A 27,607-nucleotide genomic window follows, 5' to 3' on the forward strand; every position below is an offset into this window, starting at 1 on the left:
GAATGAATGAATGAATGAATGTTAATCAATACAAAATGTCTTAATAAAGTGGACTGAATGGAACTTAGTGAACTGAGAAATACAGTGACCTGACCCCTATTTTCAAAGCCTAAAAAAAGAGGTGATAAATTAAGTCACTTAATGTAGGTAGACAGTGAATAGTCAATTTAATTCATATTTAGTTTACCTTAAGTCGTGCTGTACTTATTAGTATAAAATATTAGAAACTTTAGATCCTTTAACATTACGCTTAACCACTCACTACTGACATTAAGCGGCGGAACCTTTGCTTAAACTTTGTCCTACACGGATTATTTAGTAATGCGGTAAAGATGTTTGTTTTGCTTTTAGTTGCTGTGTGTTGCTTGTGTTACCTTATTACTATAAACCTGATATATAAGCGATATAAGCGGTTATGGACGAGTATTCTGAATAATATTTCATCTACTACATGCGCTGATAACGAAATACACTTTCTCTCCACACACAAAGAGTCAGACTTTCCGTCGCAGAGAGTCGCGGTGCACGCGGAGCGGGATGCGGTGCAGGAAGCTTTGCGGGTGCTGCTGGTCACTGCGCATCCGGATGATGAGTGCATGTTTTTCGCTCCTGCACTGTTAAAACTCAGTGAATCGCATGCAGATGTTCATTTGCTCTGCTTGTCATCAGGTACGGCTTATAGTAAACACAGAGAGTACAGTCACGGTGTTCCGCACAGGTTTTACTAATTGTGCACTTTATTAAGACCTTAATTACACTAACATTTACATTTTCGGCACTTACAGTACTCTGACAGTATATTGTCTAAGCAATTGAGGGTTAGTCCTTGCTCAACAGTGGCAATCTGGTAGTGGTGGGGCTTGAACCAGCAACCTTTTGATTACTAGTCCAGTACCTTAACCGCTAGGCTACAAGTGCCTTATTACCACTATATACATGGTAATGAGAGGGTAGTGTGTGTTGTGCTTGTGTAAGTGTATGAGGCTCATCAGTGTTGTTGGGATTTTCAAACACCTTAATGTCAATGCTGGGAGAACAATAGTGCTACAACCAAAGACATAAAGTCACCACTGAATGACATGGTTTAAGGGGGGAGGGGGGCACAAATGTCCAGTTTTAGGGTGGACAGACCGGTTTTTTATTTGCATGTCCAGCACAATGCCTGGACGAACATGTATTTGTTCTCCTCTGGAATTAATATCTGTGTCATTGGCTTCCGAACATGTCAAAAGAAATGACTCACTCACTGTCTTAACCGCTTATCCAGTTAGGGTCATGGGGGGGTGCTGGAGCCTATCCCAGCTTTTCAATGGGTGCAAGGCACACAGTAACACCCTGGACGGGGTGCCAGTCTATCGCAGGGCAGACACACACACACAAATACACAAATACACACACTCATTCACTTATAGGGCAATTCAGTGTCTCCAGTTAACCTGACTGCATGTTTTTGGACTGTGGGAGGAAACCGGAGCTCCCGGAGGAAACCCACGCAGACACTGGGAGAACATACAAACTCCTCACAGAAAGGACCCGGACCGCCCCGCCTGGGGATCGAACCCAGGACCTTCTCGCCGTGAGGCGACAGCGCTACCCACCGAGCCACCGTGCCGCCCTCAAAAAAAATTCTTGTATGTTATTGGTTTAAAGCCACCACTTTCCATGAGGTCGTCCACCACTTTATTGTGGAACATCCAGCCCTGGAGTGCTAGTTACATTAATTACTAACAGTTCATGCTGTCAACATGCCAAAATGAAAAACAATGAACAGCTCTGAATGGTTGGCTCACCACCCGTTCATTTCGAAGAGAAGGAAAAATTTATTTCATGCTTTTAGTACTAAAGTATCACTAGTAGATGCTAAATGTGGTGGGTAGAGCATTTATATTATGGCAATTTCATAGTTCATCTGGTTGGATCACAATTATATATGAGGTTTTAATTTTGTGTGCTGTAGACACTGTCTTGACTACCAACTGTCATGCCCTCCTTTTTGGGGATATGGAAGTAACCATACTACAAAAGTTCCTCTACCCAAACTCGTCAAACCATGTCTTTATTGACATTTCTATGTGCACTGATACATGAGGTTGCACACTACTGGAATTCATTAACACCAAACTCATCAAACCATGATCATATGTGTTTTTATGGATCTTACTATGTGCACAGGGACATAGTCATGCTAAAACAGAAAAGCACCTTTCTCAAACTGTTGCCACAAAGTTTGAAGCACATGATTTATATTAAATAATTAGTTTTATACACCTGTTAGCAATGGGTGTGGCGTAAACACCTGGAGTTATTAATTAGAAAGGGTGTCCACATATTGTTGGCTATTAGATTTATTGTTATAAGTCATCATATGAGGGGAAACTCACAAATGACTTTGTTCCCAAATGGTTTTATGTTTAGGAAATTACTATCATCAAGGAGCGCAGCGTAAAGAGGAACTGCTGAAGAGCTGTGCAGTTTTGGGAATTCCAGCTAACCAAGTCACCATTATTGATCACAAGTAAGAGTGTATTGTTTTATTCTGATGTTTATTTTGTACATGTGTATGATGCCCTTTACAAGGTGTTTGCCTCATTTAAATGTATTATATGACTAAAATAACCTGATTAAAAAAATACAATTTTAAATGTTCGTTTTATTTACTGAATAACAAAGATTATACACTGATCAGCCATAACATTAAAACCACCTCCTTGTTTCTACAAACACTGTCCATTTTATCAGCTCTACTTACCATATAGAAGCAATTCGTAGTTCTACAATTACTGACTGTAGTCCATCTATTTCACCCTGTACTTCAATGATCAGGACCACCACAGAGCAGGTATTACTTGGGTGGTGAATCACTGCAATGACACTGACATGGTGGTGGTGTGTTAGTGTGTGTTGTGCTGGTATGAGTGGATCAGACACAGCAGCGCTGCTGGAGTTTTTAAATACCGTGTCCACTCACTCTCCACTCTATTAGACACTCCTACCTAGTTGGTCCACCTTGTAGATGTAAAGTCAGAGACGATCGCTCTTCTATTGCTGCTGTTTGAGTTGGTCATCTTCTAGACCTTCATCAGTGGTCACAGGACGCTGCCCACGGGGCGCTGTTGGCTGGATATATTTTTGGTTGGTGGACTATTCTCAGTCCAGCAGTGACAGTGAGGTATTTTAAAACTCAAGCAATGCTGCTGTGTCTGATCCACTCATACCAGCACAACACACACTAACACACCACCACCATGTCAGTGTCACTGCAGTGCTGAGAATGATCCACCACCTAAATAATACCTGCTCTGTAGTGGTCCTGTGGAGAGTCCTGACCATTGAAGAACAGCATGAAAGGGGGCTAACAAAGCATGCAGAGAAACAGATGGACTACAGTCAGTAATTGTAGAACTACAAAGTGCTTCTATATGGTAAGTGGAGCTGATAAAATGGACAGTGAGTGTAGAAACAAGGAGGTGGTTTTAATGTTATGGTTGATTGGTGTATAACACTAAATGACCCTGTGTAAGAAGGTAATTGGCCTTTTTGTTACTCAATCAACGAAATGATGGTATGTGCCATAGCAACCACAAGAAATATTATAGCAACCACACAATCTTCATAACATAGTAATATGCTTTTCATGTATGAGGTCATGGGTTCAAGCCACAGCCTGGTAGCCTAGTTTGAATCCCAGCTCTGCCAAGAAGCCACTGTTGGGACCTTAACCCTCTAAGCTCCAGGGGTGCCGTACAAAGGCCAAAAACCTTCTACTGTTCTAATAAACAACGAAAGCTCTGTGCTTGTTTGTTCTGAGCTGCTCAGAGGCACTTCTGTAAAAGAATATTGAAACCCCTCAGAGAACAACACGTCTGAACCCCACCCCCGGTCCTCAATCCCAGCACGCAGGGACGTTAAGGGTATTCCATGCTGAGCATGGGTTCTCCACTTCTCCCTGGCTACCAAGAGAACAAACAGTGGTTAGACTACAAATCATGGCTGTATACTCCAACCACATCAAAGCTTTAGTTCATCTTGGATGATCTATTAGCTCCTGCTCCACGTGCTGGTTCTGGTTTAGTTTTGTGCCAGGTTATGACCAATTTAGTCAAGACTCATTTGTATTTTGCCCAAAAAGCTCGTCAGGGGTCATGCACTCCGCATTAGTGGCAGTTTCTTTTTTGAGCCGTCCGTCCATTTATCTGTCTGTCTGTGTGTCTGTCTGTTTATCTGTCTGTCTATCCACCCGTCTATCTATCTGTCTGTCTGTCCGTCCGTCTGTCTATCTGTTTGTCTGTCTGTGTCTGTCTGTCCATCTGTCTGACTCTGTCTGTCTGTCCATCTGTCTGTCTATCTGTCTGTCCGTCAGTTCATCCATTTGTCTGTCTGTTTATCTGTCTGTCTGTCTGTCTGTCTATCCGTCTGACCGTCTCCCTGTCCGTCCGTCTCACTGTCTGTCTGACTGTTTGTCTATCTGTCCATCTATCTGTCTGTCTAACTGTCTTTTTGTCTGTCTCTATCTGTCTGTATGTCTGTCTGTCTGTGTTTATCTATCTGTCTATCTATCTCTCTGTATCCATCTATCCATCCGTCTATCTATCTATCTGTCTGTCTGTCTATTAATTTGTCTGTCTGTCCATCTGTCTGCCTGACTGTCTGCCTGTCTGTCTATATGCCTGCCTGTCTTATCAATTACACAGGAGTTGTAATGTCTCCTGATCTGGTTCATTTCTTTGCCAGTCTGCTGTGTGCTTTCAGGCCCATACCCAGTAATTACTAGTAAATATCCAAGTAAATATCCAAGTAAATAAATAAGAGTTTTTACCCACTCAGAAAAAAGCAATTATATTCTATAGAATTATCTATATAAGACTGACTGTTCTTATAAAGAGTGAGCCTTAAATCTGTGGGATGTTTTTGGCAGCATTACGTTTCCCATTTGTTTTCATGAACTGGCACTGTCTTTTTATCCTGGATCATAATTTGTTCTTTCTCTATCCCTGTAATTTCAGTGAACCAGAAATGATAGCTTCCTGAGCTTTAAAATACAGGCTGGTCCAGATATTTTGTGCATATTGAATGTCTCAAATTGACAGGAACAAGTGGACAAGCCTTAATTTGGGCAGATATGTAAAAACTAAGATGATGTAGTGCTTAGGTCATAGTCCAGATGTTGATGGAAGACAGAAAAAGAAATTACAAGATTATTTAAACATTAAAACTGTAATGCATGGTCTTAATGGATGCAGGGATAAAGTGTCTTAGTCTCTGGAACTGTAACAGAAGCATGATTTTTTTTTTTTCTAATGTAGTAATTTCTAATAATAATTGAAACTATTCAACTGAATGGAAAACACCCAAAGTGGTCTAGGAGGTTCACAGACTGGCACACGGTTTCTCTGAAATGTAAAACAAAATCACTGTCCACTGCTCAAGTTGGCCATCTAGACCAGGCAGTAGGCTTTGCCAATGCATGGGGCAAGAAGATTACTCCCGCTCATGCCGTCCCTTTCTTAGACACGTCTAATGGTGATTGTTGAAGCCCAACCAGGCCGCGCTACCTCATGAGACTGCTGCACTACATTAGCCTTACTTGGTGTTTTGATCATGATGATGGTGGTGGTGACGGGCTGACACATTGGTCCAAAATCTGTTCCTGTGGAGGGCGAGTGTCATTCCTAAAGAAACCATTCCCATCAGGAAAGCATGCTTTCATAGCTTTTTTAAGGGGCAAATGCTTCAATAACAGCACAACCAAACTGCCTTACTCTACAGGTCAATCATTCAGACCTGTACTGTTATTTTGGTGTATGCCACAAATGCACTTACAATTTTGATAAGCATATTAAGGATCTTTTTACATCATGGATCAGAATCTAAACTCTCATGTTTTCTTCTTAGTCACCCATCTGTTAGTTCTTAGTCTAAAGCATGTGGTTACTCTGGTGAGAGCAGTACATCAGCATGTAGCACAAAATACAGACACCTCTCTGCCAAACCACCCAGCATTTCTTCCCCCTGAACTAACAGTAGCTAAACTCACGTTTCTGTGACAGAAAATGACTAATGAAGGTCTTACTGCCTAGTTTAAATTCACACTGGAGTCTGGCACTGGAGGTTTTTAATTTAATTGAGGTTTTATGTCTTTATTGATGTATTGATGGCCAGAGACGATTGGCTCTGTCTCTTGGGTGCTGCTCAGTGAGGAGAAATTGTGGATACATTGATATTTTATTTAGGGGGATTTCTTATACATTTGAAGCTAAAATATTTGGAAAGTTCCTAAACCAAGCAGCAAAAGTTGAATCTCGGCTCTGCTACCGGTCCACTGGGGGTCATCTTGCAAACACAATTGACAGTGCGTGCAACAGACAAAATTGACCATCATAGTGAAATACCGGACTAATAAGTGGGTGGGGTTTTCAAACGCTGTGCAAGGACCCTGGTAAGCAGCTCGAGACGCCTGTACAGAAGTGGGGGAGCCTGGAGATCGTTCCGAGTCTCTCCATGCGCGATATCAGGCCTCGTGTGTGAATCCACCAAGTATGGGCAAATAAGAAGGGGTAAAGTGACTGCACATGCGTCAGAGGGGGCATGGGGCAGGGGAATATACCCTCCCTCAGACGTGATCAGGATCCTCAGCAGGGGAAGACTAATTGACTATGCTGAAAACTGAGAAAAAAGGGGAGAAAATGATTTTAAAAAAGTAAATAAAAAATGTAATAAAAAAAATAAAAATAAATGAATAATGTAATAAAAATAAATAAATAAAACATGTAATTATAAATAAATAAACAAATAATGAAATTAAAAAAAACAATAAATAAAAAATGTAATAAAAAAAAATAATGTAATAAAAATAAATACAAACATAAATAAATACAAAATGTAATAAAAATAAAACAATTATAAAATAAAATAAAAAATGTAATAAAAATGTATACAAAAAAATAAATAAAAAATTTAATTAAATAAATAAATAAATAAAAAATGTAACAAAAATAATACAAAATAAATAAATAAAAATTGTAATAAAAATAAATAAAAAATAATTAAATAATGTAATAAAAATAAATAAATAAAAATGTAATAAATTGACAATCGGCAGTGCCTGCAGCAGACAAAATTGGCCACGAAAATATCTGCTGAGTGGGAAAAGGCCGCAGGGTCTAAGGATTGTGGTTATTTTCCTACATTGTACAGTAGAAGGAGGGTGGGGGGGGGGGGGGGGGGGGGGTTGCTTCATATTGGCTTTGGAATGGTATAACCTTATTGCCAAGCCCGGCAATAAAAGCATTAGGCCTCCAGCAAAGGGGTCAAAACAAGGGGTTGTTTAACAAATGCACCAGTTGGGCTAAAAGTGTTAAGTAAATCTGAGAAACAATCCACCTCTCTGATTCCATTTGTCAGTGTTTGACATATGCCGACGGGTCTTGTCTGACTGTTTTTCCTAAAAGGGTAAAAAATGTAGTTCTTCAAGGTCAACTTCCTTCTAGTTGTGCTTTTGGGTTTTTCTGTCCAACCCATGTATATCTTATGAGACGTGAAGTATGTGGAAGAAGCTTAAGGTTGATAGTGTACAGGACACAGATGGAGACATGTTTGAAGTTCGGTTTGGATGAACCAGCGGTCATACGCAGAATTACAGAGGCTTCTAAGAAGTGTGTATACATGTGAGTGTGTGTGTGTTTGAGAAAGACTTAGTTCCGTGTGTGAGGTTAAACAGTGAGGCTTAGCCGAGCCGCTCATGGCATGTGAACTCAGACACCCACCTGGAACTCTCATCCAATCTCTTGGTGATATGCCCAGATGACCTTCTTATCACATAGTGATCTCTCTTCCAACTGTACCCATCTCACTGTGCCACATGCATGTTGGCATAGTTCCTACCCAGAAACCCAGAATCCTGGTTGTGGAATTCAGTTCCTGCCCTGCCCTGGTCTGAAAACCTAGTGACACGTAGTTTGACACGTATCACCTACCTATGCGTTGTTACAGACCATGTACACCCTTTCATGGAAACGGTATTCCCTGAATGCGCCCTGCCCCAAAGCAAAAAATGCTTCAGGAACGGTTTGAGGAGCACAACAATGAGTTTGGCCTCCAAATTCCCCAGATCACAATCCAGTCGAGCATCTGTGGGGTGTGCTGGACAAACAAGTCCGATCCATGGAGGCCCAACATCACAACTTACAAGAGTTAAAGGATCTGCTGCAAACATCTTGGTGCCAGGTACCACAGCACATTTTCAGGGATCTAGTGGAGTCCATGCCTGGATAAGTCAAGGCTGTTTTGGCAGCAAAAGGGGGACCAACACAATATTAGGAAGGTGGTCATAATGTTATGCCTCTGTTTTCAGTTTGGGTGGTGCAGTAGACTTACGCTGGTAAGAGTGGCAACTCAGTGGGTAGAGTAACTAGAGATAGGTTGCTGGTTCAAGTTCCATCATTGCTAGACTGCCTCTGTTTTACTGTCTCAGTTTGGGTGGTGCAGTAGACTTACGATCGAAAGTGCATTAATAATAATGTCCGCACTAATTCTGTGTGTGAACGTCTAGACGCTAAAATTCAGAGGTGGGGAGGGGACCAACAAAATATTAGGAAGGTGGTCATAATGTTATGCCTGATTGGAAACCCAGTACATGACAGTGTCTCATATAAGTGTACTTAAACTTTCCTCAATTATGTCATAGTGCTTAAGGAGTTAAAACTTATTCAGCAAGCTAGCAATCCCAGCATGCACTCGGTACGAGCCCTGTGCCTTTATATTCCCAGACAAAACAAGTGCTGTTAAAGGATCCCCCCCCCAAAATCGGCACACACTCACAAAATCTGCAGTAGGACAAAGTTCACCCGCTACATTCACATGCCTGCAAGCAATTACACATCCACATGTAAGACTGCAGCAGGCGGACGGGCGGGCAAGAGGGCGGGCGGGAGGGAGGGCGTGGCTTTACGAAGGGTTACTCTGGGCCATTCAGCACTGTTGCCATAGCAAATCCAACATTCTGCCTAACTTGAGAAAGGTCAGGTAGATCATGTGTCTTTTGTTTTGTTTCTCTCTCGGCTGCCAGGTCTCCTGCTCGGCCAAATTTTTTTTATATAGGGCAGATAATGAAACATCTGAAAACTGAACGCTTCAGAATTACCTGGATTACCTTAGTTGTTACTGATAAAATGTGACACATTTACATTTCTCGAGACGATAACAGTCCCCAAACTTATTTCTATACACGAACATCAGACTTGCACAACTGAAAGAATGAATTTTAGACCATTGTGGCCATTCCAACACCAACCAAACCATAGATTTATTCCAGTCTAGTCATTTTTTTTCACCAACCAGCAGTGGGTTCCCACACGGAGCTAAATCACGTATGGAGAGACACGCTATGCTTCATGTGAATGCTCCACCACTTGCTAGGTGAAACACCATCCCACCTTCATCCGTCAGACTCAGCCAATTGGATCTGTTGGAAACCGGAAGCTCCTTAAACGATTTCAAGGCAGTGGTAGCTAAGTGGGTAGAGTCACTAGTGGAGGGTTGCTGGTTCAAGTCCCATCATTGCTAGGTTGCCACTGTTTTACTGTCTCAGTTTGGGTGGTGCAGTAGACTTACGGTGGTAATGGTGGTAGCTCAGTGGGTAGAGTAACTAGTGGAAGGTTGTTGCCACTGTTTTACTGTCTCAGTTTGGGTGGTGCAGTAGACTTATGGTGGTAATGGTGGTAGCTCAGTGGGTTGAGTAACTAGAGGAAGGTTGCTGGTACAAGTTCCATCACTGCTAGGCTGCCACTGTTTTACTGTCTCAGTTTGGGTGGTGCAGTAGACTTACAGTGGTAATGGTGGTAGCTCAGTGCGTAGAGTTACTAGTGGAAGGTTGTTGCCACTGTTTTACTGTCTCAGTTTGGGTGGTGCAGTAGACTTATGGTGGTAAGGGTGGCATCTCAGTGGGTAGAGTAACTAGTGGAAGGTTGCTGGTTGCAGTAGATTTACGGTGGTAAGGGTGGCAGCTCAGTGGGTAGAGCAACTAGTGGAAGGTTGCTGGTTCACTGCTAGGCTGCCACTATTTGACTGTCCTAGTTTGGATGGTGCAGTAGACTTACGACCATGAATATATTGGCACCCCACTTAATTATTGAGTTCAGGTATTGTAGCCACACCCATTTGGGCAAGACCCTTTCTGTTCCAGCATGTCTGTACCCCTGTGCATAAGAAGAAACCTATAAAGATACTGTTTGATCCACAGACCTCAACCCCAATAAACACCTTTGGGTAGAACTGGCATGCTGATTGTACGCCAGGCCATCTGGTCTCACATTGGTTCCTAACCTTTGTGGGAAATTCCCACAGGCACACCCCAACCGTGTCTCACCCTTCACCGTTGACTTTTCCTTTTTTCCCCAAATCCTATTCTTCTCTGCTGTTACCCAGACAAGAAATCTCCCCCCTGATGTCACCTTTAGCTACCCCATTACATGGTATCACCCACAGCTAACCTCGGTGACCCCGGGATGCGCTTGATTTGTGGCCGTATCCATCAGGAGCCAGGACAGCCCCCACTGTCCGAACCCTATTGTTAGAAGAGAAAGGGAGAATGCCGATACGGGGGCAGTTCACCCACTATTCGCCCCTTTGCTCTCTTCTTTTCCTTTATCTTAGTGTTTCTGTCTGACTCTCTCCCACTGTGATTGACCCTCATACTTCTGTGCCATGTTCAATCAATAGTTTCCTCAGTCTTTTACCCTGTACCCCTTAGTACACTCTACCCATTAGTTATGAGAGAGAGAATCCCTATCCGGCTTAATCCCACCTATATCTGAACAACAGGCCAATCGTTTTTCATGTGGCCGCTCAGCCTAGCCGGCAAGCAGAGCTAAGATTCGATATGCCCTGTAAATTGGCTTAAATATGTTGGCTGCTGTACAACCATGGCATTTAGCAGACGCTTTTATCCAAAGATACGTACAGTATATAGTCCAAGCAACGGAAGGTTAAGGGCCTTGCCCGGCAGTGGTGGGGTTTGAACCAGCAACCTTCAGATTACTAGTCCAGTACCTTAACCACTAAGCTACAACTACCCATGCAAACCACACACCAGTATAGATTCCCCACTGTACTGAATATTTTTAAGCATTTAGCAGATATTGTATTGCCTAAAAGTTGGCCCACCTTGTGCTTATAACAGGCTCTGCTCATCTGAGACGGCTTCCACAGGTTTTATAGTGTTTGATAATGTTTGTGTCTATTTAATCAAAACCGTTCTGAGAGCTGACGCTAACGAGAACGAGTCAGATGAGAACTTTGTACGAAAGGTGTTGAATAGGGTTGGGTTCAGGGTTTGCACGTCATTGGAGTACCTCCACACCAAGTTGGTCAAATCATGCTGGAATAGTTGATGTCAAAAGTATATAGTCAATTTCGTTCAACTGATTTTAAACACCTGTTAGCCAGAGATTCGGACTCGTTTAAAATGACTCAGACTCGACTCAAAATGACTCGTAAACAACAAGAGTCTCTAGCGTCAGCATGTGTTAACATAAGTTATGTGTGACAATTATATATATATTATTGTTATTATTAGAAATATTCTGCTCTCTAATAACGCTCCGGCCATCTTAACCCGCAACGCACGCAATGGTTAAATGTTACAGCCAGCTTCCGGCGTAGTGATGAAGCGTCGCTCCCTACTCCCTACACAGTGTGAAGTTCACTTCATTTAAATATTTGTGTTACCTTTAGATTGGAATCTCACTTAAAATGGTGGAATACCCTACGTAGTGCACTTCACAGGAACAACTGGGGTGAATGGAACGCTCCTATAGAATTGGCGCAAAGAGCGCTTTCTGTACCAATCAGACCTTCTGATTTTAATTTTTAGTAAGAAACTTCACAACCGGGAAAAGTTTGGAGGTTTTTAATCATAAACACATTTACAGAATAATGGATTATATTCCTAATGGGACACACGGTTATAAATTTAATAGCATCTGGAAGAACAGAAGCTAAGGTAAGCAGTGGTTATGATTTTTTTTTTGCTGTGTTTTGGATTTTGGCCGCTGTGCTGTGATTTATCGTGCGCTTTTGTTTTGCAGTGAAAACAAAACGTATCAGTTGAAGCTTTTAACTGGTACCTTCTTGTTACGGAAATTACATTCATTTGCTCAATGACTAGGAAAGTAAAGACACGAAGTAAAACGGCAAAATACAGTCGCTAATCTGTTGTTGTGTTTTATCTGAACAAATTATTTGTTTATTTCTACGCTACATTTCCAATATATGTTTTGTGTATTTTATATTGACTCGTGACTTGACTCAGTCTCTAGTCTAAAGACTCGTGACTTGACTCGGACTCTAGCCTAAAGACTCATGACTTGACTCAAACTCTAGCCTAAAGACTTGACTCGGACTCTAGCCTAAAGACGTGTGACTTTACTCGGACTCTAGCCTAAAGACTTGTGACTTGACTCGGACTCTAGCCTAAAGACTTGTGACTTGACTCTGACTCTAGCCTAAAGACTTGACTCGGATTCTAGCCTAAAGACTTGTGACTTGACTCGGACTCTAGCCTAAAGACTTGTGACTTGACTCTGACTCTAGCCTAAAGACTCATGACTTGACTCTGACTCTAGCCTAAAGACTTGACTCGGACTCTAGTCTAAAGACTCGTGACTTGACTCTGACTCTAGCCTAAAGACTCATGACTTGACTCTGACTCTAGCCTAAAGACTTGACTCGGACTCTAGTCTAAAGACTCGTGACTTGACTCGGACCCTAGCCTAAAGACTCGTGACTTGACTCGGACTCTAGTCTAAAGACTAGACTTGAACTCTAGTCTAAAGACTTGACTCGGACTCTAGTCTAAAGACTCGTGACTTGACTCGGACTCGTATTTTGTGACTTGTGAACATCTCTGCTGTTAGCTGTGGGTTTGGTTGAAACACATGAACCCAAGATTAGAAGGGGTGTCCACATATTTTTGACCCTATAATACCCATAAAAAACTCGCAATCTCATGCTAAACGAATCCCAAACACAAGAGAGGGCTGCAGATGTAAATGTTAGTATTAAGTAATGAGAATTATAAGTCGTTATGTGTGGCAGGGTGCCACCTGATAATCTGCCACACAAAGTTGGCATGAACGCATGAAGCCGTGGCTCTAGTTTTTGGCTTTAACTGCTGTTAGATTGGGACAGACAGGGTTAATCTCGCTCAGCCCCTGAGCACTTCGATTTCGGTTCAACTGCAGTGACCCCGGTGTGTCTGAAACACTCTGTATGCCTGGTTGCCTCTCTCACTCGCTCTCGCTCTCTCTCTCTCTCTCTCTTTTATGTTTGATGTCTGTACTAAGAGGGCGAGAGGAAAAAAGCAATGGAAAAACAAGGCATGGAAAAGAGAGAGAGAGAGGTAGTGTGAACGATTGGCCAGTGAGATGAAGGTTCATTGACCCCCGGTGCATTTCTGGCAGAGCCGGGTGTCTGTCTGGATGAATAGTGTTTGTGTGTCTCTCTGTATTTGAGAGAGATTCATAGCAGCCCTAGTTTTTACTGGATGCTCTTACATATGAATAGAAGCCAAAGACTTTGGTAACCTCTAACCCCTGGGGTTCAGAGAGGCCCTGTAGGCAGTGTTCCAGCTGTGCTGAACGGGACAGCCATGCAAAATCAGTTCACACACGCTGGGCCTACAAGCTTCATTGCTCCAGGGATTTGGATTTACTCTTCTCTTTGCTGCCCTCATGGCCGAAATATGTCTAAAGAAACAACATTACAACTTAGCAAATCCAGCATGAAAATATGTTACAACCCCAAGTCAGAAAAAGTTGGGACAGCATGGAAAATGCAAATAAAAAAACACAGTTACTTTGACTTTTATTTGACTGCTCAACTTCATTTCATTTATTAATAAACATCTATTCCTGCATTTCAGACCTGCAACACATTCCAAAAAATGTTGGGACAGTAAAGCATTCACCATTTAGTGTTTCAGGTTTTATTTTGTCTCGTTCTTCCTGCAAACATGTCTTAAGATGTGCAACAGTACGGGGTTGTCGTTTCAAAATTCTCCACACATTCTCTATTGGGGACAGGTCAGGACTGCAGGCAGGCCGGTCCAGTACCCGTACCCTCTTCTTCCACAGCTGTGCCTTTGCAATGTGTGCAGCATGTGGTTTTGCATCGTCTTGTTGAAAAATGCATGGACGTCCCTGGAATAGATGACGTCTTGAAGGCAGCACACGTTGCTCTAAGATCTCAATGTACTTTTCTGCATTAATGCTGCCATCACTGAAGTCTAAATGACCTTTGTCAAGGGCACTGACACACCCCCATACCATGAAAGACCCTGGCTTTCGGACTTGTTGCTGATAACAGTCTGGATGGTCCTTTCCGTCTTTGGTCCGGACCTGGTATGCTGATTTATCTGACCACAATACACGTTCCCACTGTGTGATGGTCCATCCTAGATGCCTCTGAGCCCAGAGAAGTCGACGCTGCTTCTGGACATGGTTAACATAAGGCTTCTTTTTTGCACCGTGACCATAATGTTTTGGCCCATCAGTGTATCCATTGCCTGGTGAACTCAAAATTTATTTTGGTTACAATTATTTCCTGCTGTATTACAAAACCAAGAAAGGTAAGCCAATTTATAATGGTACTTGGGTGCAGTGTGGGTCACTTGGCAATGGAAACAGCTACTGCATGTGGGATGATGGATTTAAAAACATACTCTACCATATGGACCATGTTTTGGAAAAGGATTGTATTGAATCCAGAGCTACCAGCAAGGTGGACAATTACAAAATATTTTAAATTTACCATTACTTGGTACTATTATATGACAATTCTGCCAAATTCTGCACCTTTAAATGTAACTTAGGTTTTCTTGTGCCTTTATTGTTCTCCAGAGAGCTGCCTGATGACCCAAAGGCTGTGTGGAGCATTGCACTGACCTCATCGCTCATCCACAAACACATCACAACTTATTCCATCAACTTGGTAAGAACCTTCTGGAAGTTGTTCTGTTTTTTCCCTATTTATTTATGCATTTTATGCCTTTATCTCGCGATTCAGCGTAGTCAATTTGTCTTCCAATGCTGTGGATCCCTGATTGCTTTTGAGGAGGGTATATTGCTATTCACACACCCTCCAATGAGGACTTCTTCTTTACGCTCGTGCTTCGGCACAGGCGCCTCTATCTGCTAACCAGGGTCCTTGCACAGCGTTTGAAGACCCGACCGGTAGCAGAGCCCAGACTCGAACCGGGTGTTCAGAATCTCGGCACTGGTGTGCTAGATTCTACTGTAGCTAGTTAATGCTGGTTCTGATAGAAAGGTGTCAGAATACACAGTAAATCAGGGTTTGTTGCATATGGGGCTGCATAGCTGTAGACCAGTCAGGGTGCCCATGCTAACCCCTGTCGCCTGTGAGCATCGGAACTGGACCACAGAGCAATGGAAGGTGGCCTGGTCTGATGAATCATGTTTTCTTTACCATCACGTGGATGGCTGGGTGCGTGTGCGCCACTTACCTGGGGAACACATGGTACCAGGATGCACTATGGGAAGAAGGCAAGCTGGCAGAGGCAGTGTGATGCTTTGGGCAATGTTCTGCTGGGAAACCTTGGGTCCTACCATCCATGTGGATGTTACACTGACACGTCCCACCTACCTAAGCATTGTTGCAGACCATGTACACCCTTTCATGGAGACGATATTCCCTGATGGCTGTGGCCTCTTTCAGCAGGATGATGCGCCCTGCCACAAAGCCAAAATGCTTCAGGAATGGTTTGAGGACCACAACGACGAGTTTGAGGTGTTGACTTGGCGTCCAAACCCCCCAGATCTCAATCCAGTCGAGCATCTGTGGGATGTGCTGGACAAACAAGTCCGATCCATGGAGACCCCACGTCACAACATACGAGAGTTAAAGGATCTGCTGCTAGATCTTGGTGCCAGATAGCACAGCACACCTTCCAACACAATATTAGGAAGGTGGTCATATTGTTATGCCTGATCGGTGTATAACAGCATGGTAAGAACCTGGTTTAACCAATCAGATTGCGTGGTTAGAACTACCTGGTGTTTGGTGAAAAAACAGGACTTACGTAGTGTTGTTTTTACCTCCACCTCGTCCTTTTTCTTTATTGTCTCTAATTTAAACTACATTTATACTTTGGAAGCAGCAGGTCCTTTTTATTTCATGGCTAATTGTGTTTTATGTAAATAAATAAGTCGACAAACTTGAAATGAGTCCACCATGTTATCCTTTGTCCGTATTTATCCATAAATACACACACAAATATCCCACAACGCTCCCGGCTTCCCCTGTGACCTAACCCAGAGATTGTTATCAGGCCTGCCTTCGAGTTCCAGGAAATTTCCCAAGTGGAATGTCAAATCAACATCTGTTTTTCCCTCTTACATCTCTCTTCTGTATAAAACCTCTCTCTTCAGTCCACAGTGCATTAAACCTCTGATTAAAAAGCCAAGCACAGACGGCTTGGATAAACAAATAATAAGTGAACTGACAGACCGAGCGCTGTTATGAAACAGTTCCAGTTTGATATTCCCCTTGGCTTTGGTAAACATGCTTACTCGCCGTCGCCAACTAGCGTCCCTCCCATCCTGCCGGGCCAATTCTCTCTCCAAATAAGCTTTTTATTACTCTTATATAACAGGAGTGATTTGTCCTGATTTGGATATGTCTAATTCCTCTTTGATGTGCACTTTGGTCACCTTTGCTGCTCGAGGAGGGCCACGGGTTACTTTAATACACCGGGAAGGAGTCATAATACTACAGATGATCACACTTGTTTCTCTCTATTTCTCTACTCCTCTACTCCTCTACTCCTCTACTAGGCTAGCATATTATACCTCTGCGCCACCCGTGCGTTTACTTGTCCACATTTTAAAATGTTCTTATGTTTTACAATGTCTATACAGGTGCTGACGTTCGATGAGGGAGGAGTGAGTGGACACGCCAATCACATTGCCATCTACAAAGCCCTCAGGTATCTTCTAACCTTAACACACACTCTTCAAAAGAAATGCTCTTCTCAAAGCATTTTTTATTCTAGCATGATGTTGTGCATGTTCTCCACCAAGCGACTCGACATTATTCAGGGTTGTACACAAGGGTTTTTATTGTCTTGTAAACTGCTGACTCTGGCTCCGATCGCCTTTGCAGCTCCAGTTGGATTATGGGAAAGATTATCAGACAGCAGTGCACCACCCATGCAGTGGGGTCGTCCGGGTATTTTTTGCGGACTGTTTAATGGTCTCCAGGACCCATGATGCTTTTCCACAGGGTTTTTCAAACCGAAAATGGGTCTCAGAGAAAAACAATAATAATTAAATAAACGAATTTTAACAGGGGGCGGCACGGTGGTCTTGTGGGTAGCACTGTCACCTCACAGCAAGAAGGTCCCGGGTTCGATCCCCAGGCTGGGCGGCCCGGGTCCTTTCTGTGCAGAGTTTGCATGTTCTCCCCGTGTCTGTGCGGGTTTCTTCCCACAGTCCAAAAACATGCAGTCAGGTTAATTGGAGATACTGTATTGCCCTATAGGTGCACGTGCGTCTGCCCTTCGATGGACTGGCGCCCCGTCCAGGGTGTTACTGTGTGCCTTGCGCCCATTGAAAAGCTGGGATAGGCTCCAGCACCCCCCCACCCCCTTGAGTGAGTGAATTTTAACAGGCACAAAAACACAAAACGAACTTGTACACTTACGCCCCCTTGTGGAGGCTTTACGTTATATCTTGTAAACCACAGTGGGACCAGATTGTATAAGTATATTTCGTTTTGTGTTTTGTTTTTATGCACTGTTTGTGTCTCAAAGAGCTCACATGCTGCCATGGGATAAAAAAAAAAGTCATATTCACAATCCCCCACACTCACAAACACATGACCGACCCTCTCAGTACAGTTCAAACGTTCAAATGAAAGCCATAGACAGACAGACCATTCATGCACCATTCAGCGTTCATCATGTAAACTGAATGAATGGAATGAAGCTATGAGGCGGCGGAGCAGGACGATAGTCTTAATCTCAGATCGTACAGCTGTGTTTACTATTTTGCAACTGCGACAATTTATCATGAGCAGATTTCAGAACCCGTCCAGCCTTTAAAGCGATTGCTAAACCCACACAGAGGCACTTTTTCCTTGATAAACTCGCCGTATCCTCGCACCTCGGCGTGACCAGGTTACCGAGGTTTAAATCCGCTCAGAAGTCTATTAAGATAAGACAGCGATGACCTAAATCTGAAGTCGATTCTTCTGCAGTCTTATTACAGACACAGATAAGAACTTCAGCGGAGTTTCTGTGCTACGCCCGAATCGATGGCGCACCACAGAAACCTCTGTTTGGCTGTTATGCAATGTTTGGTCGTGAGGAAAGCAGGCCAGGCGTTTTGTTCCGTCCAAACCCTGTTCTCATTACGGCAGCTTGAAGAAGTGATAATATGCAGCCATCTGTCTTTTCTCAATGTTTATCATGCACAGCGTTTCAGAACGGCGATAGAACGGCTATAAAAATCCAAGTTCATTTCATTTATTAATAAACATCCATTCCTGCATTTCAGGCCTGCAACACATTACAAAAAGTTGGGACAGTAAGGCATTTACCCCTTTGTAATGTTGCTATTCCTTTTCACCACACTTAAAAGACGTTTTGGCACTGAGGAGACCAAGTGATTTAGTGTTTCAGCTTTTATTTTGTCTCATTCTTCCTGCAAACACGTCTTAAGATGTGCAACAGTACGGGGTCGTCGTTGTCGCATTTTATATTTTAAAGCTCTCCACATATTCTCTATTGGGGACAGGTCAGGACTGCAGGCAGACCAGTCCAGTGCTCGTACCCCCTTCTTCCGCAGCCATGCCTTTGTAAAGACCTAGAATGCTGATTCATCTGACCACATCACGTTTCCACTGTGTGATGGTCCATCCTAGATGCATTCGAGCCCAGAGAAGTCCGTAGTGTGCAGCATGTGGTTTTGCATTGTCTTGTTAAAAAATGCATGGATGTCCCTGGAAAATATGACGTCTTGAAGGCAGCACATGTTGCACTAAGATCTCAATGTACTTTTCTGCATTAATGCTGCCATCACAGAAGTGTAAATGACCTTAGCCAAAGCACTGACACGCCCCCATACCATGACAGACCCTGGCTTTTGGACTTGTTGCTGATAACAGTCTGGATGGTCCTTTTCGTCTTTGGTCCAGAGCACAAGTTCCACTGTTTCCACTGTGTGATGGTCCATCCTAGATGCCTTAGAGCCCAGAGAAGTCAACACCGCTTCTGGACATGGTTAACATTAGGCTTTTTATTTGCACAGTAAAGTTGTGCATGTGACTCTGTATTGTAGCGCTTGACAAAGGTTCGCCAAAGTAATCCCTCACCCATGTGGTTATATCAGCTATTGTTGAGTGGCGGTTCTTGATGCAGTGCCATCTGAGGGATTGAAGATCACGCACATTGAGCTTCAGCTTGCGCCCTTGGCCTTTACGCACTGAAATTCCTCCCGATTCCTTGAATGGTTTAATGATATTATGCACTGTAGAGGGAGAAATATGCAAATCCCTTCCAATCTTTCTTTGAGGTTCATTGTTTTTAATCATTTCAATCATTTTCTCACACATTTGTTGACAAACTGGAGATCCTCTGATCATCTTTGCTCATCAAGGACTCAGCCTTTCCTGGATGCTGCTTTTGTACCAAACCATGATTACAATGACCTGTTGACATCATCATTATTTAGTTTTGTCAGCTCATTACTAGCCCTAAATTGCCCCCGTCCCAACTTTATTTGGAATGTGTTGCAGGCCTGAAATGCAGGAATGGAGGTATAATAACAAATGAAATGAACTTGAGCAGACAAAACATAAAATATCTCAGGTTCATCCTGTCTGCAATCAAATAAGTCAAAGTAAATGTAAGGAACACTGCGTTTTCCCATTCTGTCCCAACTTTTTCTGATTTTGGGTTGTACATTCCGCTGATGGATTGAATCAAAAATCAGGAGAAATGTTAAACTGCAGTGCTTCAGCTCTCCGAGACTGCAGTCTGATATTCCTGTTACAGCACCCAATGTGCTGCTAGCGCTCTGAACTCTCGCCCAGTTGGACTCCTTCCAAAAAACGTGTTTCTCCTGGATGAGCAGAGCCAGTCAGATGAAAGTGGTTTTAATGGAGCTGAACACATTTTTCTTCTTTCGGCTTAAGGGAGGGGTGTCTGTAGTCTGTCTGCTGTATTTATGAAGTGTGATTCTAGTTATCATTCATCTTGTTCTGGATCTCACTGAGAAATTCCATCTGCAATTTGTCTAGGATGCGTCTGATACATAAACTGCATGTGATTACACAAGATGTCAACCGATGGATCAGTTTAGTTGTACATGAGTTTTCCAGTCCTGGATTTACTGTAATTTAATTATATATCTGAAATGGTTTCCATTAGACTGTATGGCCAAAAGTGGGGCAGTTGTACTGGACTAGTGGTTAAGGTACTGGACTAGTGGTTAAGTTGTAGTGGTTAAGGTACTGGACTAGTGGTTAAGGTACTGGACTAGTGGTTAAGGTACTGGACAGATGGTTAAGTTGTAGTGGTTAAGGTACTGGACTAGTGGTTAAGGTACTGGACAGATGGTTAAGTTGTAGTGGTTATAGTACTGGACTAGTGGTTAAGGTACTGGACAACTGGTTAAGTTGTAGTGGTTAAGGTATTGGACAGGTGGTTAAGTTGTAGTGGTTAAGGTACTGGTTAAGTTGTAGTAGTTAAGGTACTGGACGGGTGGTTAAGTTGTAGTGGTTAAGGTACTGGACTAGTGGTTATGTTGTAGTGGTTAAGGTACTGGTCTAGTGTTTAAGGTACTGGACAACTGGTTAAGTTGTAGTGGTTAAGGTACTGGACAGGTGGTTAAGTTGTAGTGGTTAAGGTACTGGATAGGTGGTTAAGTTGTAGTGGTTAAGGTACTGGACAACTGGTTAAGTTGTAGTGGTTAAGGTACTGGACAGGTGGTTAAGTTGTAGTGGTTAAGGTACTGGACTAGTGGTTAAGTTATAGTGGTTAAAGTACTGGACTTGTGTTTAAGGTACTGGACTAGTGGTTATGGTACTGTACTAGTGGTTATGGTACTGGACTAGTGGCTAAGTTGTAGTGGTTAAGGTACTGGACTAGTGGTTAAGGTAGTAGACTAGTGGTTAAGGTACTGGACTAGTGGCTAAGTTGTAGTGGTTAAAGTACTGGACTAGTGGTTAAGGTACTGGACTAGTGGTTAAGTTGTAGTGGTTAAAGTACTGGACTAGTGGTTAAGGTAGTAGACTCGTGGTTAAGGTACTGGACTAGTGGCTAAGTTGTAGTGGTTAAAGTACTGGACTAGTGGTTAAGGTACTGGACTAGTGGTTATGGTACTGGACTAGTGGCTGAGTTGTAGTGGTTAAAGTACTGGACTAGTGGTTAAGGTAGTAGACTCGTGGTTAAGGTACTGGACTAGTGGCTAAGTTGTAGTGGTTAAAGTACTGGACTAGTGGTTAAGGTACTGGACTAGTGGTTATGGTACTGGACTAGTGGCTGAGTTGTAGTGGTTAAAGTACTGGACTAGTGGTTAAGGTAGTAGACTAGTGGTTAAGGTACTGGACTAGTGGCTAAGTTGTAGTGGTTAAGGTACTGGACTAGTGGTTAAGGTAGTAGACTCGTGGTTAAGGTACTGGACTAGTGGCTAAGTTGTAGTGGTTAAAGTACTGGACTAGTGGTTAAGGTAGTAGACTCGTGGTTAAGGTACTGGACTAGTGGCTAAGTTGTAGTGGTTAAAGTACTGGACTAGTGGTTAAGGTACTGGACTAGTGGTTATGGTACTGGACTAGTGGCTGAGTTGTAGTGGTTAAAGTACTGGACTAGTGGTTAAGGTAGTAGACTCGTGGTTAAGGTACTGGACTAGTGGCTAAGTTGTAGTGGTTAAAGTACTGGACTAGTGGTTAAGGTACTGGACTAGTGGCTGAGTTGTAGTGGTTAAAGTACTGGACTAGTGGTTAAGGTAGTAGACTCGTGGTTAAGGTACTGGACTAGTGGCTAAGTTGTAGTGGTTAAAGTACTGGACTAGTGGTTAAGGTACTGGACTAGTGGTTATGGTACTGGACTAGTGGCTGAGTTGTAGTGGTTAAAGTACTGGACTAGTGGTTAAGGTAGTAGACTAGTGGTTAAGGTACTGGACTAGTGGCTAAGTTGTAGTGGTTAAGGTACTGGACTAGTGGTTTAAAGTACTGGACTAGTGGTTAAGTTGTAGTGGTTAAAGTACTGGACTAGTGGTTAAGTTGTAGTGGTTAAGGTACCGGACTAGTGGTTAAAGTACTGGACTAGTGGTTAAGTTGTAGTGGTTAAGGTACTGGACTAGTGGTTAAGATGTAGTGGTTAAAGTACTGGACTAGTGGTTAGGTTGTAGTGGTTAAAGTACTGGACTAGTGGTTAAGGTACTGGACCAGTGGTTAAGTTGTAGTGGTTAAAGTACTGGACTAGTGGTTAAGTTGTAGTGGTTAAGGTACTGGACCAGTGGTTAAGTTGTAGTGGTTAAGGTACTGGACTAGTAATCAGAAGTTTGCTGGTTCATGCCCCACCACTGCCAGGTTGCTATTGTTATTATACATAAACTGGATTTGTTATTATGTTAAAAGGTTTGCTTATTAAATGTTTATCCATATAACCCTTTCTTTTTCTGTTTGATTTCAGTCATCTAGCCTTTGTTGGAAGAATACCAGAAGGTGAGAAGAATATTGCTGGTTATTTTTATGACGCGACAGACTTGGACATGTTTTCTTAGTGAATTGCGCCACTTGCCGTCTTCTGTTAATATGCGCATTTAGTTTCAGTGCCACCAGGGGGCAGCACTGATTCTCTTGCTAGTGTCCCTTAATTTATCATATTTACACTATCAAACAACAAACCCAATTCCAAAAAATGTTGAGACAGTGGACAAAACGCAAATAAAAAAAGAACAATAGTGATTTGTAAAACGTTTTATACAAGTATTTAATTCAAAACAGCATACGGAAAACACATATAAGTTTTACCATGTGTACTTTATGTTTTTTGTAACTATACAAATATACAAAGACAGCAACACATTCTGAAAAAAAAAAGAGTTTGGACAGGAGTGAATTAAGACCATCTGGAATGAATAATGCAATCATGTTTGGTCATAGAAGAAGCATTATCAAAAGTCTTATTGTTTATATGAGCAAATGGAGAATTTAATGAACAAAATTTTTAGAATTTACCATGTACAGTTCATAACATTATTAAAAGATTCAAAGAACCGGACATGCTTCTGTAGTGAATATAAGCACAGGGTCTTTGTAATACTTTACAAACCATTTGACTCCAAAATACAGGTCAGCAGCTATAAAGTTTATTGATAAAACAACACCAAAAACACTGCCAACTTCTTTGGGTTCAACCTCATCAACCACAAGAAAGACAGACTTAAAGGTGTTAGACTGACCTGCCTGCAGTCCACACATGTAAGGGAAAATACAACTGCAGAGATTCTGGACTGATGAGCACCTTTTTAGGTGTTTTATCAAGGAAAAATGAGGGGATTCCCTTTTGTAATAATAGGTGTTTTCTGTAAAGTGGTATAATAGTAGTAAACAAGCCCCTGTCTTAACTCTTTTTGAAATATGTTGCTACCATCAAATTTACAATTATGTAAATGTAACTATGTAGTTATTAATTTGCAGTATTTATTTAAAACATGCTAAAGCTTTCACAGAACTGCCCAAGCTCTGAAACATAATCATTACACTTTTTTCCCCACAGGTTGCCAGGTCCTCTCCCTCCAAACCATTAGCATCCTCCGGAAGTACCTGTCAGTCTTAGAGCTGCCATTCAGCTGGCTGTTATCCACACATTTCTGCTGTATCATAGGACCAAATGAATACAAGAAAGCTAAGGTAAGAAAACTACATAAGCTTTTAAATAAAAGTAGTGTTGGTGCTGCGTAGATCCAGGGACTCCGGTTTGATCCCTTCTTTGTGGGTAGAATTTACCATGTCGTTCCTGTGTCTATGTGTACTTTGGCTTTTTCCACACATCAAAACAATACTGCTAGGTTGATCAGCCATTTGTCCTCACATGTGAATGACCATGTGATGCTGGGGTAGTGCTCTGTCCAGGGGTGTAATTCTGGACCCATTAGGGATAAACACGAGGAGAAAAAAACAATTAAATAAACTTGTACACAAACGCCCCCTTGTAGAGCAGTGTTGCCACTCTTTGGGATTGTACCCAAGATTTTGGGATGTTGGGGGGTCGACTTGAGGTTTGGGGATCATGCCAAGTAATCTTGGGATTTTTAAATTGCACTCAAGCAATTTAAATCCGCATGCAATTTTATGGTCTACAGTCATTAATAAGAAATGGCAAAGTGTACTAGTACTAAATAATAACCTTTGGTCGTCACTGGCTATTTCTACAGCTACTGTACATTAACCTCTTTAGGCCCCATGTCTGCGTGGGTTTCCTCCAGGTGCTCCGGTTTCCTCCCATAATCTAAAGACATGCAAGTGAGGTGGATTGAAGACAGCAAATTGTCCATGACTGTGTTTGACATTAAACTTGTGAATTGATGAACCTTGAGTAATGAATAACTACGGTTCCTGTCATGAATGTAACCAAAGAGTAAAACATGACGTTAAAATCCTAAAAAAACAAACAAACCTCTTTGGGAGAATTTTTAGTACAATCTTGGGATTTTTGTGGCAAGATGTTGGGAATTCTTAAAATGGAGAGTGGCAACACTTGAGGAGGTTTTGTGTTACATCTAAGAGAGAGTAATCAAGTATCAAGTCAACAAGTAGCGAGCGATTTAAGTTTGTGCGCTGATGTGCAGCGTAAAAACAAAGAGGAAAATTAATGAATCTGAGTGGATCTGGCAATGCAAACAGCATGGATTGTTCTGTAGTGAGTTGGAGGTTAATAAATATTTTTTGCAATGCAGTGTTGGTGTTTTGTAGAGAACGACAAGGTCAGAAATACTGTAAAACTTGTGTGTGTGTGTGTATTCTGATATGAACTATATTAAGCCCCTGTACCACCTTTTTACAACTCATCCCCTGCGTTTCCCCTCACACCGGATCTTGTGTTCTCATTGGCTGTTCGACATAGCACTCATTGCCGGTCGGCCAACTCAGATCAGATATCTGACATGCTAGAAATCTTGATTCGGTCGCCGAGCTTGTTCAAGTAGTCCACACATAGCGTTCGATCACTGAGCAAACGCCGAGTTGCTCCAGAGCCGGCAAATCTAGCGCCGACCAGTCGCCGAGCAAAAATTAGGGCAAAAGTCGTGTAGTGTGAACTAGGCATAAGATGCATTGTTTTGCCTGAGTTGCCTGGGTTTTGCCTGATGATCTAGAACAGGGGTGTCAAACTCACGGCCCGCGGGCCGGATCTGGCTTAAACGACTGTACGATTGTTGTGATGGTTCGAGTCGTTACAGAGACGCACTTATAATTTAATGAGACACCTGCGCCTTTAAACGGCAACCGGTGACATCGTAGTCATGGCAACTAACCTTTGCTAGAAGCCATGTGACTTTTACGGCAAAAGAACGCGGGTAATAATGTAAACAATAATAATAAATATAAATAATTATCTTGCAGTATAATACAGAAGCATCGTCTGTAAGTAGTGGCATTTATATTCTCAGTTGTTTGTAAATGTTTAGTGAGTACATCACAGCGTTTTAGTTACACATTTACCGTAATTAAATACAATTGTTACTGTTACTATAGCAATTAGTATCTTTACACAAAATGCTAACTCGTTAGCACTATTTTACGTTTGGTTAAATCTCATATTGTACCAGATGTAACACTTGACTACAGCTGTGTGCTTTTACTGTATTAAGTTCTTTATTGTTTTTATTGTTTGTATTTTTACTTCATTCTGGTGCACACAGTGTATCACACAGCTGGGAAGCAAATAAACCGACTGTATTCTGAAGGGAGCTGTCTGTCTGTCTGTCTCTCTAGCTGGGAAAGGGGGATAAACTATTAGTGAGGGCAGAACAATTGTCTTAAAATACACTGTAAAATCCTACATTACCTGCATCTCTCAAAATGCAGGCTGATTTTGTGACCTGCAAAGTGACACATCCCGCCAGTAGATGATGTGAAGAAATATTTACACATAATCCCAAAATGTACAAGAAGATAAGTAAGAAAGTTAAGCAGTAGGAAATTTAAAGAAAATGAAAACAAGTTTGTGCTTCAGGAAGAAAAAACGGTGCGTCTCTTGTGTTATGAGGCCGTGTCTGTGGTAAAGTAGGACAATATAAATGCAGAATTCAGCCTCCAAGAAAAACAACAGACTGCAATGACAGCAGAATGCGTTACAATCGGCCCTTTGAGGGCCACAATAATGCTGATGTGGCCCTAAGTGAAAATGAGTTTGACACCCCTGATCTAGAAGGACCGGTCTTTGTAGAAGTGTGACATATATAGACAAAGGCCTAGAGTTGTCAACTGTATAACCATTATGTAGACTTAGGTTCCCAGGACCATGTGACTGGGTGGTACCCACTGGGTGGCAACCTGTTTGTTTTAAAATTCTTGTCCTTTCTGTTTTGAATTAAGGAGGCTATGCTGTGTCACCGCTCCCAGCTGCTGTGGTTTCGAAGGTTGTACATTCTGTTGTCACGGTACATGTTTATCAACACTTTCCGGGCCATACCAGTAGAGAGAAAGAACGTGAAGATCTACTGATGGAAGTAAACGGACTTCTTATCAACCCAAAGCACTGAAATATGTTTCGTTATTGTTTACAGTTTCATATTTTCACTGTTTGCAGTTTCAATGCTTTACAGTATTTTCTGAAACGTTTAAGTTTCGTGTTACTCTGATGTATTTAGTCTTCGGTTTTCACACTACAAGTCTTTCACACTACTACAAAAGTATGCGGACACCTGACCATAAGCTTGTTGGACATTCTGTTTCAAAGCCATTGGTATTATTATGAAGTCCCTCTCTCTTTCAGGTTACATATACACATATCCAAATCTCTATTGTAGACAACCTGCCACTGTCTAGCCAAGGATAGTTGTGGACTGTGGGAATTTGTTACCGTTCAGTCAAAACAACATCTGTGGGGTCAGGCATCTATACTGAACAGTATGTCCAAACCAAACTGTATTATATAAACCTGTGTGTAATACATGTGGCTGAATACTTGAACTCACTAATTAGGGTGTCCACATACTTTTGGCCATATAGTTTTCACAGCAGACTGCAAATCCTGTGTGTTTCTCATTGTTTAAACGTTTTGTATATCTGTGTATAACCACAGCACTTGTTCAAATGTAAAAATGTGTAGTAGGAACAGAGCAGAATGTTTTGTGCAGATTGTAAAGTACTGACAGTTTGATTGTACTGTTTGTTCTCATGTTCTAATGTTCTTACTTTGAAACACTGACCCTGAAGATTAAAGTCCACATGATCAAACTCATTCAGTTGGGTAATTTATATTAAATACATTATTACACTGATATGCTATTGTGCATGGCTCATGGCTTGAACAAAAAGTGTATGTTGCTTAGCAGATTATTCCAGTACAACTGGTTTTCTGGTA

The 27,607-nt window shown here is 42.1% G+C and overlaps 1 protein-coding gene across 1 annotated transcript; it reads left to right on the top strand.

The window, feature by feature from the left end:
* Positions 1–332: 332 nt before the first annotated feature.
* pigl (phosphatidylinositol glycan anchor biosynthesis, class L) lies at positions 333–27,480 on the top strand. The gene is made up of 7 exons (XM_062988671.1): positions 333–669; positions 2,416–2,515; positions 14,895–14,985; positions 16,932–16,999; positions 22,709–22,740; positions 23,798–23,931; positions 26,617–27,480. Exons 1-7 carry the CDS (start codon positions 333–335, stop codon positions 26,743–26,745), a joined length of 891 nt encoding a protein of 296 aa, XP_062844741.1. The 3' UTR covers positions 26,746–27,480.
* The last annotated feature ends 127 nt before the right edge of the window (positions 27,481–27,607 follow it).

Source organism: Trichomycterus rosablanca, chromosome 26 (genome assembly GCF_030014385.1).
Source record: "Trichomycterus rosablanca isolate fTriRos1 chromosome 26, fTriRos1.hap1, whole genome shotgun sequence".
NCBI lineage: Eukaryota > Metazoa > Chordata > Actinopteri > Siluriformes > Trichomycteridae > Trichomycterus > Trichomycterus rosablanca.